This window comes from Eleginops maclovinus, chromosome 14 (genome assembly GCF_036324505.1).
Source record: "Eleginops maclovinus isolate JMC-PN-2008 ecotype Puerto Natales chromosome 14, JC_Emac_rtc_rv5, whole genome shotgun sequence".
Taxonomy (NCBI): Eukaryota; Metazoa; Chordata; class Actinopteri; order Perciformes; family Eleginopidae; genus Eleginops; species Eleginops maclovinus.
In genome coordinates, this window is record NC_086362.1 from 3,960,089 (window position 1) to 3,978,794 (window position 18,706).

Below are 18,706 nucleotides of genomic sequence, written 5' to 3' on the forward strand. Positions count from 1 at the left end.
TTCATATTCAGGCAAGGGACTTCTTTATTTTAAATCAGAAAATGCAAAATCGTTGAATTTAGACCACACACGACGCACAACAGCGTAATTGCAATAACTAGTTTAATGAGATTACAGGACAGTGACTTTCACACAGAGATGAAGAGCATTGAAAGAATGCATCAGGTGGTTAAGACACGAGGCGGGACCAAGTCACAAGACAAGATTATCTAAAGTTTCGATTCCTAAACACGGCATATTGCCCCCTCCGTCAATTTCTTTGTGCAATTTGTTTTTTGCTGACCACAGTATAGATTTTAAACACTTTGACAGAATATTTTTCCAGCCAAGGAAAAGCAGCGCAACCTCTTCATGGTTTTATTTTTGAATTGGATGCAGTCTGATTGATTTAAAAGAGGAACATGTGAAAGAAGTGTTAATTTGCAGGGGATAAAATGTACATAAGTGGACTCAGATATTTGTGGGACTCTTTTTTATTGACTTTTTAAATTTCAGAAGGTATCAAGGGTTGTCAGGTCCAAAGGCTGACGTCCAAGTACATTTACAAGTCCTTAATCGATTCACAAAATTCATGACTCTAGTCTGACGAGTTTGAGTCCACACCCCTGTCTTGGCTAATCTATTTATGCACACGTGCAGAAAGTTTAAAATCACTCTTTCTATCTTCAAAATACAGCTTCCAATATAGTTGTCCCTGACTAAAGGCTTGTGTCTGTGCTGGTGCTGTAGAAGTACACTCTCTTGGCTCCCAGCTCAGCACCTGAAGGACAGAAAGAGCAGGTGAAGTTACTGATGTGATGTACAACACATGCTGCAGGATGTGAGGTGTTCCCTCCCCCTACCTGATTGGCAGATGAAGTTGAGGGGCTCCTCACAAGGCCGGCCCCCCCACAAGTGGAGCCCTCCTCCATCCACGCCTCCGCACGGGCTGGGGCTATGGAAAAAGTCGGTGTTTTGCTGCCATTTGGTGAACTTCATGGAATCACCGGACATCCAGAACCAAGTCGAGTCACTTAAGTATCTGCCAAGAAGATTTACTTTAAGGACGCTATCGGTACTAAAAGAGAGATGTTTTAACATGTTTAAATAGTTTTAGCTTTATAGTGGTAGTTATATTTACAGCTACCATTATTTTTTAATTCTTAAGATTGTTAATGTTAAATGAAAAGTGAAAAGACCCTTCTTTGTCCGAACAACAGTCAAAAAACCCACATTTATTCCATTAAAAAAGAATTGAAACACAGAAAAGCAGTTAATCCTCACATTTCCAAATGTTATCAGTCACTTCCTTTATCAAACAGTTAAAACAATTCATTGCCAAATGAGTTGCTGTCAAATCAATGAATTGACTGCTAGTTTCAGCTCTAATGCTACATTTGGTTGGTCCGCGGGGGTGTGGCATCAGCGAGAGCTGTTTCCAAAGCATCCATGCATGTCTTGTTTCAGAACATTAGCAAAGCAAATATTTGGCTTCAGGACCTGTGTGTTTTGAGTATGTACATTTGCAAAATTGAAATCGTTAAGACAAAAGAGCAGGGAGGGGCCCCTATTCCAGGTGCTTGGACCTTAAAACCTTTGAAAAACTGTGAAAGAGGATTCTTAAAGAGGCCATTATGTACAAATAAGAACTCCAACCAGATAATTGACACTATTATGTTGTGATTGGTTGTTTTTAAGTGATACACCGAGCACCCTTGGAGTACCTGCGCAACCCCAGCCACACGTAATCTGTGAGGGGGAAAGAACTGCGGCCGAGCAGCGCCTCCACCTCGCTCTGCTCCTCCTGGCTGCGGATGCTAAGCAGATCCCAGTGGTGGCGTCTGCAGTAGAACAGAGCGTCAGACCAGCAGAGCCTTTCTCCCACCACCGTCACTTCCCTGCCGCCCAGCATCATGCTCACAGTGGGAGGTGGAGGAGGAGGGACAACTTCTGGCACTGCAGAGAAAGAATGTGGTTAGGTTTTGAGTTGGCCCAATCCCTGTTGGATGAAGGCATGACTCGATCTAAACTAGTCGGAGGAGTTTTGGTTTCAAAATGGAAAAGGAGTAAACATTGAAAGCCACAGAGTCAGTGCTTGGCCTTGATGACAACAAGTCAACAATCCACATCTATTATCTGATGTAATAACCTTTGAGTGAAAGAATACAAATCTTTTAATTTGGTTGTCAGCTAACGTTGTTGCCACAAAGATAACTTGGCATTTGTCACAGCTTGCTTTAGAAGCGATCAATAGCTATTAAAATGTATTAACACTTTTTTTTTTTAGCTAGTTCTGTTTCTTGTTTGACTTCCATTTACAGCTCAAGGACCGTACCTGTCAGAGTAGCAAAGACCTCCACTCCGCAAAGTGTCAAAGACGTCCAAAGTCCTGATTTGCTCACTATGATGTAGCGGCCCTGCATGCCGCCACACTCCAATGTGTACGTTGGTGAATTCGACGAGATATCACCACACCTGATGGCGTGAGAGAAAAACAATGACGACTACCGTTACTAACCCCTGTCCAAACATTAAGCTCATATTTTAGGAACAATTTCACTAAAAATGTAAATGGAGATGCTGAATTATGCTGCAAAATCAAACGACACTAATTTTGCAGTTGTTAATATTACGCCTCACCTGGTGTTGTAGGTTTTTTGTTCAGAGTTCCCGATCCAGATCTCTGCCCCTTGAATGTTGGATGACATTCTGTCTCGTCTGCTGGTGATGGTGACGGCACTAACATTGTGCTCAGCGGACAAGTCTACACTCCACCAGGGATTGGTAGAGTCGATACTACTACAGCATCCAGCAAAATAATTCCCACCTCTACGTCCACTGACAGCATTAGAAGCAGGCTCATTGAAAAGGTTGCAACATTGTTTTGTTGGTTTCAATAAGGCCACGTCTTGTAGAGGTTCCACTAAAGTGAAAAAAAAAGAGACCCGAATGAAAATCAGACTGTTGTGTTTCAATGAATCAAAGCTAGACAGTAACAGATGTACCTGCCAGGACACCGTACACCTCCACTTCACACAGGGTGAGGGTCTTCATATTCCCGGGGATAATAACATTCACAAAGCGCCCCTCCATGCTGCCTCCATCACAGTGGAAGGTGGAGGTTTTACCCGCTCTGATGTGGGGGATGGAGGTACACCTGACAGTGGAGGGAGTAGGGGGAATATTAGTCAGTAGTTCCATGTCCACATTTTTAAGCCTTAATTTGAATTGAAATGCTTTTTTTCATGAAGTTCTTGCAATTAATGCTGAACATATACATGGCAACAGATGCCAGACCTTTGCTAGAAGCAGATCTCAGTAAGTTTTATTTGATTCTTATTTGCAGCATCTAGCAAATAAGCTAGCTTGCATCATTTTAAATGACTGATACATGTGATACAAATGGCTATAACTCCAGGACAGGATAGGTTGCTGTGTGGTAAAACTGGATTATTACTGCTCTGATAACTCTTAAGTATACTTTAAGGGCATGTCCTGAATTTCTCTACAATACCTGGGGTTGTTGTTTCCGTTGTTCTCCAGTGAGTTCCCGATTCGGATCTCTGCTCCATCCAGTCTCTCAGCACAGCAGTCTCCCCTGTTGGTGACTTTGACAGATGTGACAATAAATGTTCTTCGCAGGTCCACCCTCCACCACGGGCCGATCTGGTTATCAACGGTGTGGCTACAAAACCCATTGGTGTAGTATGAGTTTCGTCTCCCATCGATGGCTTTGGAAGCAGTGGCGAAGGAGAGCGTTGATGACTGTGTGGCTTCTCCTTTCAGTGCCACGTTGGCTACAGGATTAGCTGGAAACAAAAATATATGGATGGTTAGATTGACTTGTAATGGTATCATTGCAATGATGCACCAAGTGATAATTGAAGGCGTGAGTGATTATTGACAGGGTGGCCAGAGCTGGATAAAAAGGAGCTTTAAAATGCACTATTTACATTATATTTCAAATATCCTTACCATGGCTTACAGTGAACACCTCAACTTCACAGAGACTCAGAACCTTCTTGCTTCCTGGGAGAAGAACAGTGACGTAGCGTCCCTCTGAAGCGCTGCATGAAAAGTAGAATGTGCGTCCGGCCGGGATGTGAGAGATGATTGCACACCTTCACGAGGAGAAGGAAAAAAAGTGAGATACAGAATATTTTTCTAATCAAAATGACAAATGCATTAACCAGTTCAAGCTGTTTCACCTGAATTTGTTGGTGTTTTCAGTCTCCATTGGGTTTCCAATCCAGATTTCGGCCCCGTCCAGACTGCTTGCGTTTTCACCCCTGTTGGTTATCGTTACGGCTGATATTTTGTACACATTCTCTAAGTCGACCCTCCACCAAGGATCAGACTCTTCTTTGCTGAGGGTACAGGATCTCGTTTCAGGTTTCAGGTCTTTGTTCCCATCGACGGCCCCACTAGCAGAATCAAAGTCGCTGCCTTCTGAGGACTGGGAAGCTTTTTTGTTAAGTGCCACATTATTGAGAAGTTTACCTGCCAGTGCTCCAGATATCAGCATTAGGGAAATTCCTGCAATGATGAGACTATACAGTTAGAGGTGTACTAGGTTTTCTCTCTACCAAGAAATGACACACAGAACCATAATTTCTGCATATGAGCATGTGCATTTGTTAAAAAAGCACCCACTATATATTTATATTCTGAATAGTTGTTTATTGCTCTATTAAATCTCTGAATTCTATATTGATAACATGTAGATCATCTGACCTTGAGAACTACCTTTAAACCTGAAATTGTTCTAAAAATTGGAAATGAAATACCATATTACATTTTTAAAAGTATGATATGATGTAATTTAAGGTACGTTGACTTACCAATCGGGATCCAGATGTACTGATTCGGATTCATGGCTCCCAGAGTCGAGGTAAAAATAATCGTAATGAAAATCTAGTTGACGCTGAAACCCCAACTAGCGTATAGACTTCCTTTCTTTGTAGTTTTCCTTCGAGCATTACCAATCACATACTGAACTGGATCATTTGTTTTAGTACAAGAGAACTTGTAAATTTGCAGTGATCTTTGCATGAAGCAAAAAACACCCAAATGCACATCTGCGTGATGCAAACAACTGCCTCTTTGTTTTCATCAACAACGATGATTCATTTGTTTTTCATGTTTTAAAAGTAATTATTTCCTCTCAACAATTTGACCAGTATTTATTATTAAGAAAATTGACATTTAGGTTTACGTATAGATATGTTTTGTCTTATCATGTATTTACAGTGGGGCAAAAAAGTATTTAGTCAGCCACCAATTGTGCAAGTTCTCCCATTTAAAAAGATGAGAGAGGCCTGTAATTTTTATCATAGGTATACCTCAACTATGAGAGACAAAATGAGAAAAAATATCCAGGAAATCACATTGTAGGATTTTTAATGAATTTATTTTCAAATGATTGTGGAAAATAAGTATTTGGTCAATAACAAAAGTTCATCTCAATACTTTGTTATATACCCTTTGTTGGCAATGACAGAGGTCAAACGTTTTCTGTAAGTCTTCACTAGGTTTTCACACACTGTTGCTGGTATTTTGGCCCATTCCTCCATGCAGATCTCCTCTAAAGCAGTGATGTTTTGGGGCTGTCGCTGGGCAACACAGACTTTCAACTCCCTCCAAAGATTTTCTATGGGGTTGAGATCTGGAGACTGGCTAGGCCACTCCAGGACCTTGAAATGCTTCTTACGAAGCCACTCCTTCGTTGCCCTGGCGGTGTGTTTGGGATCATTGTCATGCTGAAAGACCCAGCCGCGCTTCATCTTCAGTGCCCTTGCTGATGGAAGGAGGTTTTCACTCCAAATCGCACGATACATGGCTCCATTCATTCTTTCCTTTCCACGGATCAGTCGTCCTGGTCCCTTTGCAGAAAAACAGCCCCAAAGCATGATGTTTCCACCCCCATGCTTCACAGTAGGTATGGTGTTCTTTGGATGCAACTCTGCATTCTTTCTCCTCCAAACACGACGAGTTGAGTTTTTACCAAAAAGTTCTATTTTGGTTTCATCTGACCATATGACATTCTCCCAATCCTCTTCTGGATCATCCAAATGCCCTCTAGCAAACTTCAGACGGGCCTGGACATGTACTGGCTTAAGCAGGGGGACACGTCTGGAACTGCAGGATTTAAGTCCCTGGCGGCGTAGTGTGTTACTGATGGTAGCCTCTGTTACTTTGGTCCCAGCTCTCTGCAGGTCATTCACTAGGTCCCCCCTTGTGGTTCTGGGATTTTTGCTCAGCGTTCTTGTGATCATTTTGACCCCACGGGGTGAGATCTTGCGTGGAGCCCCAGATCGAGGGAGATTAGCAGTGGTCTTGTATGTCTTCCATTTTCTAATAATTGCTCCCACAGTTGATTTCTTCACACCAAGCTGCTTACCTATTGCAGATTCAGTTTTCCCAGCCTGGTGCAGGTCTACAATTTTGTCTCTGGTCTCCTTTGACAGCTCTTTGGTCTTGGCCATAGTGGAGTTTGGAGTATGACTGTTTGAGGTTGTGGACAGGTGTCTTTTATACTGATAACGAGTTCAAAAAGGTGCCATTAATACAGGTAACGAGTGGAGGACAGAGGAGCCTCTTAAAGAAGAAGTTACAGGTCTGTGGGAGCCAGAAATCTTGCTTGTTTGTAGGTGACCAAATACTTATTTTACCGAGGAATTTACCAATTAATTCATTAAAAATCCTACAATGTGATTTCCTGGATTTTGTTTTCTCATTCTGTCTCTCATAGTTGAGGTATAACTATGATAACAATTACAGGCCTCTCTCATCTTTTTAAATGGGAGACCTTGCACAATTGGTGGCTGACTAAATACTTTTTTGCCCCACTGTATATTCAGCGTGCAAAATAATCAAAAAGGAAAAAGTAGTTTGTCTACCAGCTTGAGTGATCAGCCTACAGTGTTTGTTCATCACACAACTATTTTAGGAAATCAAGTTGGACAATTTTAAAATGAGACTAAATGATGCCACATAATCACAAAATATGTTGTCTTGTGTTTTGAAAAGGTATGTTAAAGGTTGTTTCAATACCAATAAATACATGTTGCTAGCCTTCACACATTTGATATAGTACTTTTTTTGGTATCTTGTTTTTTAGGCTGCAGTAGGTCTATAGACACCATACTGTGCATTTCAAAAGATTGTATGTGTACTTAAAACACTTGTTTTGAGACGCACCATTCAAGACAGGCCAGAGGATAGACCTTGATGGATATGATACATATATTGATTTTTTTATTCACCTAATCTGGACAAATGTCACATTCACAAGAAGAAATGGAATGACTCTTTTCTTCATGTGGAGTCTACATGTAAACCGAATTTTGCACATTTTAACTTTTTTACTTGTATAATAACAACAATATGGCACAACTATTAAAAATCAAAAGCAAATGTGTATGTGATAAATATTTTTACTTGAAGTCAGGGGCGTTGCAATGGGGTATGCAAACTAGGCAATTACCTAGGGCCCCGTGCTGGAAGGGGGCCCCCAAAGAAGGTTGACTACATTGGTCCTCAGCAACGACAACATTGAAATGGCTATGTAAAACTCACTGCAATGACATCTCCAGAACCCCCCTAAAAGGGTCGCTTTGCTACTTAGGAAGGGGGCCCCCAAAGACAGCTGTTAACTTTGGTACACAGCAGCGACAACATGAAACCCCCTTAAATGTCTTGCCACTGCAATGACACGTCGGGATCCCCCCTAAATGGGGCCCCATGCTACGAGCGCACTGTCAAATGCTTCGTAATTTCAGCGTGGCTTGAAGATGAGGAGGAATTACTCTTCAGGGCATAATAAAAGAAAACAGAAGCAAGAGGTAGAGGAAATGAAAACCGCGTGAACTCACTGAATTCATTTTTTATGCCAATGTTTTAATTTGTCCCATTACGAATCAGAAAAGCTGGTTCTCATTACATTGTTAACAACAGCCAGCTAACAAGTAAACTAGTTCACTGTGTCTAAAAGCATGCTGTATATCTCAGAATGTGTCGGTACAGGTGTATAAAAGGTAGACAAAAGCTATGTTGTCGCAGCCAGTCGCTGCAAAGAATAAGTTAGTTCATGCAAAGCGTTTCTTTGCTTTTTCGGTCCAAACTGTTACTAAAGCAGTTGAAAGATATTATACATCTCCTTGAGTTTGCTTGTAAAAGTGTTACAGTATACACAATCTTAACATAAGCTGGAGAGATGTCAACGGCTGTGAATGATTTCATATAGATCTTAACTATTGGGTGTGTGTGCACTTTCCTTGATTACAATCTTAAAGCTCTCCCCCCTGTTATCTCTAGGAGCAGTGCCGCCGCTCCCATAACGCGCATTACGCGCTGTGCGTAGGGCACCAAGTGTCGAGGGGGCACCACCAAAAATAGCCTAATGAAAAATCGTCATAATAATTATAAGGCCGAAATTATTTCAGTAGACTATAGAAATATGAGGCACTTTTTAGGCATACTACTCAAAGGTACCGATGGTGCCCCCCTCTCCCCTCCCCCCTCCCCTCCCCACTCACTCATCACAACTCATAATGTTTTTTTATTGGGGGGGGGGGGGGGGGGGGAGGGCATCATGAAGGAATTATGCTTAGGGCACCAAAATGGCTAGCAGCGGCACTGTCTAGGAGCTTTGCTTACATTTGTTGACCTCCTCGAAAAGATGCCTCAACAGATGAAGGTAGAATGAATGTATTATAAGTTGACAGTGACTTGCTCTCCAATTTAGATTACTTGATTTAATATGGCCACACAGATATTTGTTTTTAAAGACCTCATGACACCTAGAGACTACCTTTTTTTATTTAGTCTAAAATAACTTTTATTTTCGATTTGAAATACATAATTGTGATAAATATGCCCGGTTCTCTGTTATTTTCGAAATTTGTACGCAAGCCACTGAAATCCACAGGCCAGTGTCTTGACAACGTTCCAACATAAAGATGACGTATGCTCCGGAACGCTTTTAGACCTGATTGCACCTGCTGCCACCCTTGACCTTGATCATTTCTAGTCACAGTAAGTCGTACTCGCAGTTTTAGCATCTTTAAAGTTTTGTTCTTAATATTTTTGTTGAGAACATGCCTGAGCGGTGTGTTGCAGCGTATTGTTCAAACACCAGGGAGAACGGTTTTACCCTTCATCGGTTTCCGAAAGACCCTGCTTTGTGTGAACTCTGGACGCAACAAGTTTGTAGGACAAGAGCTGGTCCGAAAGGAACAGTATGGAAGCCAAGCTCGTCGTCTGTACTTTGCTCAGCGCATTTTGAAGAGGAGTGCTACGACTCGATCCCCGCTCTGAAGGAGCAGCTTGGTATTGATGTTCGTCTGAAGAAGGTTTTGCTGCCCAATTCGGTTCCGCGTATATTTCATCGAGGGACAAGCTCGAGGTTAGCCCCGGGGGCGAACGGCGACGTCAAGAGCCGGAGGTCTCATGCTCTGGAGAAAAGGCAGAGATTGGAGGTACGTACCTTCTTATTTTGGACTATATTTTAATAATGGAAGGGAAATGAAATGCAAAGGAATGAGTGTTTGGCACTGTGTAAACAGCTTGCGGTGGTTCTTCATAGTTGAAGTTGGCGCTAGCTCTGAACACTTCAGCTCAGCTGGCTACTAGTGCTAAGTGCTTTAGCTATTCAGCTAAGTTCACCTCAGAGTGTTAGCAAAAAGTCAAGTCTCAAGTGTTTGTTTTAGGTTTGCGGTAGCGTTTTTTTCCCCCTCCAACTCACGCTAAATCTTGTGATTTATTTATTTATGTTTCAGGTACTACAGGAATGCCAGTCTGAGTATGTTGCTGAAGAGGAAAGCGATGACTTTCCTGACGGGGACCCATCTACTGATGTAAGTTTTCGGAAAGCGTTCAGGTCAACTAAGTTACTGACTAAAGATTTTATTTGACTAACTACACACAGCATTACAGTATATCAAGTGCCAGTGCCCCCTCTCTCAGACCTTCACCCTCACCATCTCCAGAGGTGTTAAAAGTAAAAGTACTTTTGTGGTGTAATTACAACAGTAGCACATATAACATAACCGTTACACCATTTACTCCATTGTACCTAACTAGATAGATGGACTGTCATTACTGAAAAACACTAAAAACCTAACAAGGACCCACCACAAACTCAATTCAACCAGTGCAGAATCAGCTGATTGTAAGACAAATACACTGGTCTACTTTTTACTAGGTTACCTGTGTTGGAAGGAAACTCTATTTTTTAGTTTTTTTTTTAACTTTTACACACACACACATATGTATACACACATTTATTTATTTACTTACTTATTTATTCAGGTGAATTCAACAGAAGATCAGCACAGTGACTTTTCCGTTCAAGTGTGTCTGAGGCCACCAACAAGGACGGTGGCTATGCAGTTCAAAGGAAGGGGACGGACTAAAGGTATTTTATCATTTATGTACGTATTTTAGCCAAACAGATGTCCGGGGAAACGGGTCTTTTCAGCATTGCATCTTGTGTAGATAGATACATCACTAATGACAATCCTTTTCTATGTCAAACATCTATTTTCACATCTACACAAGAATGTTGGAAAAACTATCTGTCTTAGGAAAAGACTATTTTACAATCTACAAATTTACTAGTGCGAGCAAGCTTCACAAAAAGTTGTGTGTATTGAATGAAGATTTCCTTCAAGCTGACACTGATTTCTATATACTAAACATTGTTTTTTCCCCAGGTGTGCAGGCTACTACATCAATGGTCACTGTTGGGACTCAGACTGAGGATGACTGCTTTTGCTTTCACAACACCGACAACTCAACCTCTTGTGGCTCTGACTCAGATGACAACATGTCGACAGATGATCCCGACTACAAGCTGCCGTCCTCTGATGATTCAGCTGAAGAGAGTCCTGAACACAATACTCCACCAGTGCCGCCACCTGAGGCGCCAGCAGGTAGCGTTTTTCTTGTGTTCTGGGAATGCCTGGTGACGCTGTTGTCAACATGGTGCAGCTGTGGACTTTGTGGGAGCAGGTCACTGTCCTGGCAGTGTAAAGAAGTAGGAACACAGTTGCAGGTCACCATCCAGTGCGGGGGATGTGGGAACCAAGGACTATGGAACAGTCAACCTTTCTTCGGCAGAACAGCAGCTGGGAATGTGTTGTTGTCCGCTGCCATTCTCTTCAGTGGGGCCACTGTCACCAAGGTGCTGCGTGTCCTATCCAGATTGGGCGTTGCTGTGATGTCGGAAAGATCGTTCTTCAGACATCAGGACCAGGTGCTTTTCAAAGCTGTGAAGCGAGTTTGGGGCGAGCAGCAGTTTGCCATGCTCTGTCTGCTACAGGCAGAAGGGGAACCCATCGTGTGTGGTGGTGACGGGCGTGCCGACACCCCAGGGCATTGCGCTAAGTACGGCACCTACTCAACAATGGAGCTCCGGAAAACAGCTGTTATTGACGTACAACTTGTACAGGTACATTTCAGATGTATTATGCCTCTATGTGAGTCCTGCCCAGTATAGAAAACACACTCTTCTGTCGTAGTAAGGACAATTTTATACTAGTCAATGTTATGCTCATCAAAATCTCCTGCTTTTTATGTTTTAGAGCAATGAGGTTGGAGGGTCCTACCACATGGAGAAAGTGGGACTGCAGCGATCCCTTGAGAAAGTCCAGGGCTTTGTGGATGTCGGAACTCTCGTGACAGACAGACACATAGGCATCAACATGATGATTAGAGAGGACCATCCAGACATCACGCACCAGTTTGACATATGGCATGTAGCCAAGAGTAAGTGCAACATGTTTAAACCTGTTTAATGTAATTTTTAAGAGAGACTTGAAGCACTACCTTGACATTCCTTTTTGAAAGATATGATTTTTTGGGTTTGGACAAATTTTATGTGTGAAATCCTTGTGTGTGTGGAGGACAGGGCCTATTTCAGGCTATTACAGGCTGTTCATGTATCTAAAAAGGGTTTTAGTTATGCCCTTGGAGTCAAGACCTTCAAGCAGTACATTAGATTTCTATTTATTTATTCATCTACACATGTTTACTCAGGTGTCAAGAAGAAGCTGCAGAGCCTTGGACAAACTAGAGGTTGCCAGGACCTCAAACCCTGGGTGGGAAGTATTATAAACCATCTGTACTGGTCCGTGGTCTCGACGCCTCCTGGCAGTGGACAACTTGTGGTGGACAAATGGACATCAGTCATCGATCACATCCACAACAGGCACACCGGGTTCGAGGGACTGTTCTCTTCTTGTGCGCACGGAGTCCTGGAAGGCAGGGAACAGCGTAAACCGTGGCTGAGTTGTCGTTAGTATACTCCTAATGTTTATTTTACAGAGATTGTGATCACAGTATCATGTTGCATCATGTTGCATAATTTACATGTATTTTGTACAATGTTCTTCAGATACGAAGGTGTCTATTGAAGTGGAGAAGATCATCCGGAACAAGAGGCTGTGTGCAGATATACAACGCCTGTCCCCGTCACACCAGACATCCTACCTCGAAGCATTCCATAGCGTGATTACCCACTTTGCGCCAAAGATGTGCCACTTTTCATACAAAGGGATGGAGAGCAGGTAATCAAAGAAATATTCCGTGAAACATTCTTTTAGGACATTATTACATTCTATTACATTACACTTGCCAGACGCTTTTATCCAGAGCGACTTACAATCGAGGACAAAATCACAGCTTGCAACATTTGCAGTGCACAGGAAATGTACATGTCCTGAAGTGGTTTTGTAGGCAAGGGTCAGGGCCTTGTGCCTGGTTTGGGCAGCCACTGTTAGGCAGTGCAACCTGATAAATAGAGGGGTAACATGGGCTCTTTTGGGTTGACTTGTTTATGTTTCGCTGTTAAGAATGGTCATCTTGTTCCTGATTATTCTGTTTGTGTTCTGTTCTTAGAGGGATCCTGGCTGCTTTGCATTTCAACGAGAATGCCAACAGGGAGCAGCGGAGCAGACACGATGGCGAGATGATGTTCAACCTGCGGTATCCAAAGTATAAGAAGGGCGGCTACATTGTGAGGAAAGTCTTACAGGAGCCATCTTTTGGTAAGCATAATAGAAAGTTGATTGCAGATATGATTTGTATTTTGAGATGTACATAGTCGTGTGTCATATCTATGGTTGGATTAATTTGAACCTTGTCCCATATTCCTCTGCAACAGGCTATGCTGAAGAGCTGATGCGGATGGTGGAGGCCATGTGTCGAGGTGAGGACTACAACGGTGATGACTTTGACATCCCAGACCCGTCCCCTGTTACAGAGCCACTCAATGCATCATTCGAAAAGCCGGATAAGAGGGCAGCAGTCAATGCACATATGACCCGCTTTAGCATTACAAATAACACCTAAATGTACACATGAGAACCGGACTGAATGGAATAAACACAAACTTAATTTCATCTTTGCCGTGAGTGCTTTGATTTACTGTGTTGGGAACCTCCTGCTCCATCCTCACCTTGGTGTTCTGAAAAGTGTCATTACAGGGTGTGTAGTATGTCTGTGTTGCTACAGTTTTCCCCCTTATCCATGTGGGCTTGTATTGCATTGTCCCTGAAGTACAGCACATCTTAGACACCGTATGATCAAAAATATCAGCTACCCTTCCATGGTGAAGGTGTAAATTGATTTGCTAGGCCTATTTGTTGTAAGCTGTTGTAAGTTGTAAAAATGAAGACACATTCATGTGAAGCCAGAGGTATCATGTATTGACATTCATTTTCATGTATTTACAAACTCATGTATTTAAACTAAAAAAACAAAATTAACAAGTTAACAGCATACATGTATCATCACGGGCTGTTGGTGTCCTGGAACCCCCTGTAATCAATGGAGGGAAAAGTTCTCCGGATACACCACACCACACAGGAAGGTATGGGGACCCTGACATGTCTTCCCAGGTACTCGTAGCACCATCGCACAAACTGTCTGTATCCAGTGTACCTCTTCCACCTAAAAGTTGAAAGAAAATCAGAAGAAAAACACAGGTGTTTTAGATGTAGGCCTAGGCCTACTGTAACCTACATGACAGTTCGTTTTACGCATACATTTACGTCATTGGTGATATCAAATCATACAATTCCTACTAGTCCATACAAATGATTTTACAATAGGATTGTATACTCACTCGTTTCCCTCTACATCCCCGTATTCTTGCCGATAGTGGAAATGTGCGGTGCGCAGAACATGCAGATTCAGACAAACTGGCTCAAAGCCAGAATGTTCTGTGATGCAGCGGGTGTCTGCTCCCTCCTCCTCTCTCCTCTCGCACACTCTTGACTGTTCGCGGCAGCACACCGACTCCACTACCAGTGGCATTGGCTCACATCTCCCACAAGAACACCTAAAATATAACAGATAAAGGCAAGGGGCTTGAAACAATCTTACAATTGTCACAGAACTTTACAAAGTGTCAATGTCATGGGTTGATTCGCGTGAAAAGCCGACGTAGAACTAGCCTAATCGCGGAAGGATGGCCACTGGTCAGGAGCTAGGTTATAGCATAGGCTACTACTGGGTTATAGCATAGGCTACTGTATGAGTATGACGCAGGGCAAACTAATATAGTAGACCTAATTGGTATTTTCATCGCTCTCAAAAAAAATAACATAACTAAATAAAGATTAAGACTATGACAAGCACCGGGAAACAACAATGGCCCTTTGCGATCTGTAGGCTAGTAATGGTGACTATTTGGCTAATTCTGGGAGGTGAGGAGGCAGACTGCACACACACATGCTCGCTGGTGCAAACGCTGGTTGTGGTGGATATTACAAAGTACAATATCTTACGGAGTGTTCATTGTCAGAAAAGTGAACAAGAAGGAAGTTACCATTCCACGTGCTGTAGTCTGCCAAAATCCATAGGCATCCGACCGTCTGCCACAGCAGCACCACCAACAGCGCCTTCTGCCTCGCCATCCGAACTTTCCGTAGAACCCTGTGGCTCCAACTCATCCAAGTATGGCTCGTATCTATAGGGCATAACGCCCCTCACATTGTCCTCCAGCATTGGGTCGGACTCTGCCACTTCGAAAAATGTGTCAGGATCCGAGGATGAATCGGAGTTGTCAGAATCCATGTTGTTGACAGGTGTCAGGATAGTCGTGAGTGACAGGTGGGATAGTGTCTTGACCAAGGAGCCGTTCCGGAGTGTACGTCATAGGTCATGTGACTGACTAATAGGAAGGTCGGTAGCAGATCGCAAAAATCGCACTTTTAAAAGGCCGTACAAACTCAATTTCTCTATCATAATGATTAAAACCAACTTCAAGTGACTATTTTGTATGTGTACTTTCAATGTGTGTATGTATATTACTTTATTTTCCACGTGTCATGAGGTCTTTAAGCAATGACTTCTTTTTTGTATACTTTTATTTGTATACTCGTTTATAAAAAGTGTGTGTGTGGGGGGGGACTGATTTTCATTTCAGGCAGTGAATCAATATATATATTTATTTTGCAATTAGCTAACATGTAGGACAGAAATCCAGCAGTCCTATGGTTAAGAGAAATAAACAAAATGGATCACACATTAAATACAAAATGAATTTACTTGTTGTGTTTCAGAGCCTACACAGACGTGAGAGCAGTTAGAAGGCCTGGGAAGATTGGCCAACCTCCTCCATTCCTGCCCTCCCCTGCCAGTAGGTTGAAACATGTGAGCATGATTCTAATAAACTTGGATGGATTTACTGTTTATAGTAAACCTCCTGAGAGATGATTAGCACATTGAGATGAATAAAGGTTGTCTTGACTCTTGGAGTTGTCAGTTTCCTCATAGCACGTTCAGACCGAGCACACCAACAATGATCAGCAGAGCTACAGGGAAATAAAAAATGTATTCAGCTTTGTTTTTAAAACTTTTAATCTCTTCAGGTTATACACTCTTATTTGGGCTTACCTTGGGTCAGAGAATGCTGGATTGTAATTGCATGGCTAGTAGTGGTGGGTTTAGTGGTGGGTTTAGTGGTGGTACTGGTGGAAAGCTGATTGGTGACAGTGGCGTTAGGGTTTCCCAGGTCTACAGGAGGACTTTTGTACTGCTCTTTTGGGGCTCCGAGAGCAGCTGTACCTGTGGGTGCAAGCAAAAGACAAAATTGTCTTTAACAATTCTTTATAATATAAAGAAAAATACATATATTATTTGTGATTTAGTTTCTGTGACAGTTCTTCGTGGTTGAATATGTAGTAGACTTACTTGATTTGTAAGTTCTGCTGGAGATTCCAACTGTGATACTGTTTGCTCTGTAGTCGGGACTGGTACAGAGGCAGTGAATGTGCATTGGATTTTTCTCCCCGTGATTTTGCCCTTCACAGAGTTCACTTCCAGCTGCAGAGCAAAGAAGGTTACATGAACAAGGAGAAACAGAGTTTTCAGTAGTTCAAAAAGGCTAGCTGTATGGCACTTTATGCATACAACTCATCTTCAGACCACATCATATGTGTCTTTGTTCGCAAAGTAGGCAAAAATACATATATGTGTTCATGAAAATATGCAGTCTAATTCATGCTCTATGATTTTACTCCTAAACAAATCCTCACTCAGATCCCCCCCCACTTCCACTCTGAGTAGAACTCACCGGACTCAAAGTCAGCTGGCTATTGTTGTAGACAGCTCCAAAGAATCGAACATTACCGTTGTTGTTTGCACAGACATACGTTTTGTCGCCATTTCCCTGTGTTGAAAAACAGAAATTGTAACCGTTTAAAAAGAAGAATTTAAACAAACTAGGGTTAGACTTCCTGGTGTTTAAATCTATGAATGAGGGATAAAACTTGACATACCAGCGTGCCGTCGAGTGACAGGGTGGCAGCAATATAGCCATCGGACTGTCCTGACAGCTCAAAATCAAAGTTGTTACCCCTCCCCTTCTTGGCAGCCAGAAAGAAACATTCTCCACCTGTGGAGGGGTCGCAGGCTGAGGGCTCATCCGCGCAGAGCTGCCCGGTCCCGCAGTCTGTCCTGTTAATCCGTGTCTGCAAAGGAGATGAGATACTTTTACTAAACCAGTGAAACATGTGCACTCAATGGCTTCAAACATTCTGTTCTCATTTGTTCCACACCGCTCTAGTGTTTGGCTTTACATACCATAAGATCTGCCACGTTTATGTTTGCAATGGTTGTTGCCCCCACTGTTGGTGCTGCTGTTGGTGCTGCTGTTGGTGCTGCTGTTGGTGCTGCTGTTGGTGCGGCTGTTGGTGCTGCTGTTGGTGCTGCTGTTGGTGCTGCTGTTGGTGCGGCTGTTGGTGCTGCTGTTGTGCGGCTGTTGGTGCTGCTATTCGCATTTGGTGCAGCTGTTGGTACGCTGGTGCAGTTGTTGCTGCATGTGTCATTTGGTGCAGTGCTGTTTACAGGTGGTGCTGTTGGTGGTGCTGCTGTTGGTGTGGCTGTTGGTGTGTGCTGTTTTTTGTTGCTGTTTGGTTGCTGTTTGGTGCTCCATGTTGGTGCGGCTGTTATTGGTGCGCGCATTGTTGTGCAGCTGTTTTTGGTGCGGCTGTTGTTGGTGCTGCTTGTTATTGCTGGTGCACTGGCTGTTGTTTATTTGGCTGGGCTCTGTTATGGTGCTGTTATTGGGCTGCTGTTGTGTGCGGCTGTTATTGGTGCTGCTGTTGTTGCGCGGCTGTTTGGTGCGGCTGATGGTACGCTGTTGGTGTTGGTGCAGCTGTTGCGCGCGGCAGTTTGTGTGCTGCTGTTATTGTGCTGCTGTTATTGGTGCGGCTGTTATTGGTGCTGCTGTTGTTGGTGCGGCTGTTGGTGCGGCTGATGGTACGACTGTTGGTGTTGGTGCTGCTGTTGGCGCGGCTGTTGTTGGTGCTGCTGTTGGCGCGGCTGTTATTGGTGCTGCTGTTGTTGGTGCGGCTGTTGGTGCGGCTGATGGTACGACTGTTGGTGTTGGTGCGGCTGTTGGCGCGGCTGTTGGTGCTGCTGTTGGCGCGGCTGTTGTTGGCGCGGCTGTTGTTGGTGCGGCTATTGTTGGTGCGGCTGTTGTTGGTGTGGCTGTTGTTGGTGCGGCTGTTGGTGCTGTTGTTGGTGTGGCTGTTGTTGGTGCGGCTGTTGGTGCTGCTGTTGGTGCTGTTGTTGTTGGTGCTGCTGTTGTTGGTGTGGCTGTTGTTGGTGTGGCTGTTGTTGGTGCGGCTGTTGGTGCTGCTGTTGGTGCTGTTGTTGGTGCGGCTGTTGTTGGTGCTGCTGTTGTTGGTGTGGCTGTTGGTGCTGTTGTTGTTGGTGCGGCTGTTGGTGCTGTTGTTGGTGCGGCTGTTGTTGGTGCTGCTGTTGTTGGTGTGGCTGTTGTTGGTGCTGTTGTTGTTGGTGCGGCTGTTGTTGGTGCTGCTGTTGTTGGTGCTGCTGTTGTTAGTGCGACTGTTGTTGGTGCTGCTGTTGGTGCGGCTGTTGTTGGTGCGGCTGTTGTTGGTGCGGCTGTTGTTGGTGCTGCTGTTGTTAGTGCGGCTGTTGGTGCTGCTGTTGGTGCTGTTGTTGTTGGTGCGGCTGTTGTTGGTGCTGCTGTTGGTGGTGCGGCTGTTGGTGCTGTTGTTGGTGCAGCTGTTGGTGGTGCGGCTGTTGTTGGTGCTGCTGTTGTTGGTGCGGCTGTTGGTGCGGCTGATGGTGCAGCTGTTGGCGCGGCTGATGGTGCGACTGTTGGTGTTGGTGCTGCTGTTGGCGCGGCTGTTGTTGGCGCGGCTGTTGTTGGTGCGACTGTTGGTGTTGGTGCGGCTGATGTTTGAGCATA

At 43.7% G+C, this 18,706-nt stretch overlaps 4 protein-coding genes across 4 annotated transcripts; 1 reads left to right on the forward strand and 3 right to left on the reverse strand.

The window, feature by feature from the left end:
• Positions 1–21: 21 nt before the first annotated feature.
• LOC134875736 (uncharacterized) lies at positions 22–5,000 on the reverse strand. The gene is made up of 10 exons (XM_063900352.1): positions 4,821–5,000; positions 4,188–4,515; positions 3,955–4,100; positions 3,494–3,788; positions 2,985–3,136; positions 2,620–2,902; positions 2,315–2,454; positions 1,704–1,935; positions 843–1,021; positions 22–760 (listed from the first exon to the last, which is right to left on the reverse strand). The coding sequence occupies exons 1-10, from the start codon at positions 4,852–4,854 to the stop codon at positions 699–701; spliced, it is 1,851 nt and encodes a 616-aa protein (XP_063756422.1). The 5' UTR covers positions 4,855–5,000; the 3' UTR covers positions 22–698.
• A 3,760-nt stretch (positions 5,001–8,760) lies between these two features.
• On the forward strand, positions 8,761–13,382 carry LOC134875827 (uncharacterized). The gene is made up of 9 exons (XM_063900499.1): positions 8,761–9,458; positions 9,759–9,836; positions 10,291–10,396; positions 10,695–11,431; positions 11,565–11,748; positions 12,019–12,276; positions 12,377–12,548; positions 12,880–13,028; positions 13,145–13,382. Exons 1-9 carry the CDS (start codon positions 9,078–9,080, stop codon positions 13,330–13,332), a joined length of 2,253 nt encoding a protein of 750 aa, XP_063756569.1. The 5' UTR covers positions 8,761–9,077; the 3' UTR covers positions 13,333–13,382.
• On the reverse strand, positions 13,144–15,326 carry LOC134875828 (uncharacterized). Its single transcript, XM_063900500.1, has 3 exons — positions 14,813–15,326; positions 14,108–14,323; positions 13,144–13,932 (listed from the first exon to the last, which is right to left on the reverse strand). The coding sequence occupies exons 1-3, from the start codon at positions 15,058–15,060 to the stop codon at positions 13,773–13,775; spliced, it is 624 nt and encodes a 207-aa protein (XP_063756570.1). The 5' UTR covers positions 15,061–15,326; the 3' UTR covers positions 13,144–13,772.
• Positions 15,327–15,513: 187 nt separating this feature from the next.
• On the reverse strand, positions 15,514–17,451 carry LOC134876294 (endoglucanase-like). Its single transcript, XM_063901284.1, has 6 exons — positions 17,071–17,451; positions 16,767–16,958; positions 16,562–16,657; positions 16,180–16,311; positions 15,883–16,053; positions 15,514–15,800 (listed from the first exon to the last, which is right to left on the reverse strand). The coding sequence occupies exons 1-5, from the start codon at positions 17,449–17,451 to the stop codon at positions 16,003–16,005; spliced, it is 852 nt and encodes a 283-aa protein (XP_063757354.1). The 3' UTR covers positions 15,514–15,800; positions 15,883–16,002.
• Between the last annotated feature and the right edge of the window lie 1,255 nt (positions 17,452–18,706).

What these genes read in the sequence shown, in the direction of transcription:
- LOC134875827 (XM_063900499.1), top strand. Translation starts at nt 9,078, where the DNA reads ATGCCTGAGCGGTGTGTTGCAGCGTATTGTTCAAACACCAGGGAGAAC. An exon ending in ACGGGGACCCATCTACTGAT is followed by an intron (nt 9,837 to 10,290) that starts GTAAGTTTTCGG and finishes TTATTTATTCAG; the next exon opens with GTGAATTCAACAGAAGATCA. An exon ending in TAAACCGTGGCTGAGTTGTC is followed by an intron (nt 12,277 to 12,376) that starts GTTAGTATACTC and finishes AATGTTCTTCAG; the next exon opens with ATACGAAGGTGTCTATTGAA.
- LOC134875828 (XM_063900500.1), bottom strand. Translation starts at nt 15,060, where the DNA reads ATGGATTCTGACAACTCCGATTCATCCTCGGATCCTGACACATTTTTC. An exon ending in AGACTACAGCACGTGGAATG is followed by an intron (nt 14,324 to 14,812) that starts GTAACTTCCTTC and finishes GTTATATTTTAG; the next exon opens with GTGTTCTTGTGGGAGATGTG. An exon ending in GGGGATGTAGAGGGAAACGA is followed by an intron (nt 13,933 to 14,107) that starts GTGAGTATACAA and finishes TTCAACTTTTAG; the next exon opens with GTGGAAGAGGTACACTGGAT.
- LOC134876294 (XM_063901284.1), bottom strand. Translation starts at nt 17,451, where the DNA reads ATGCGCGCACCAATAACAGCCGCACCAACATGGAGCACCAAACAGCAA. An exon ending in TAAACGTGGCAGATCTTATG is followed by an intron (nt 16,959 to 17,070) that starts GTATGTAAAGCC and finishes TCTCCTTTGCAG; the next exon opens with ACACGGATTAACAGGACAGA. An exon ending in GCCAGCTGACTTTGAGTCCG is followed by an intron (nt 16,312 to 16,561) that starts GTGAGTTCTACT and finishes TTTGCTCTGCAG; the next exon opens with CTGGAAGTGAACTCTGTGAA.
- LOC134875736 (XM_063900352.1), bottom strand. Translation starts at nt 4,854, where the DNA reads ATGAATCCGAATCAGTACATCTGGATCCCGATTG. An exon ending in CAAAAAACCTACAACACCAG is followed by an intron (nt 2,455 to 2,619) that starts GTGAGGCGTAAT and finishes TCACGCCATCAG; the next exon opens with GTGTGGTGATATCTCGTCGA. An exon ending in GGTCTTTGCTACTCTGACAG is followed by an intron (nt 1,936 to 2,314) that starts GTACGGTCCTTG and finishes CTTTCTCTGCAG; the next exon opens with TGCCAGAAGTTGTCCCTCCT.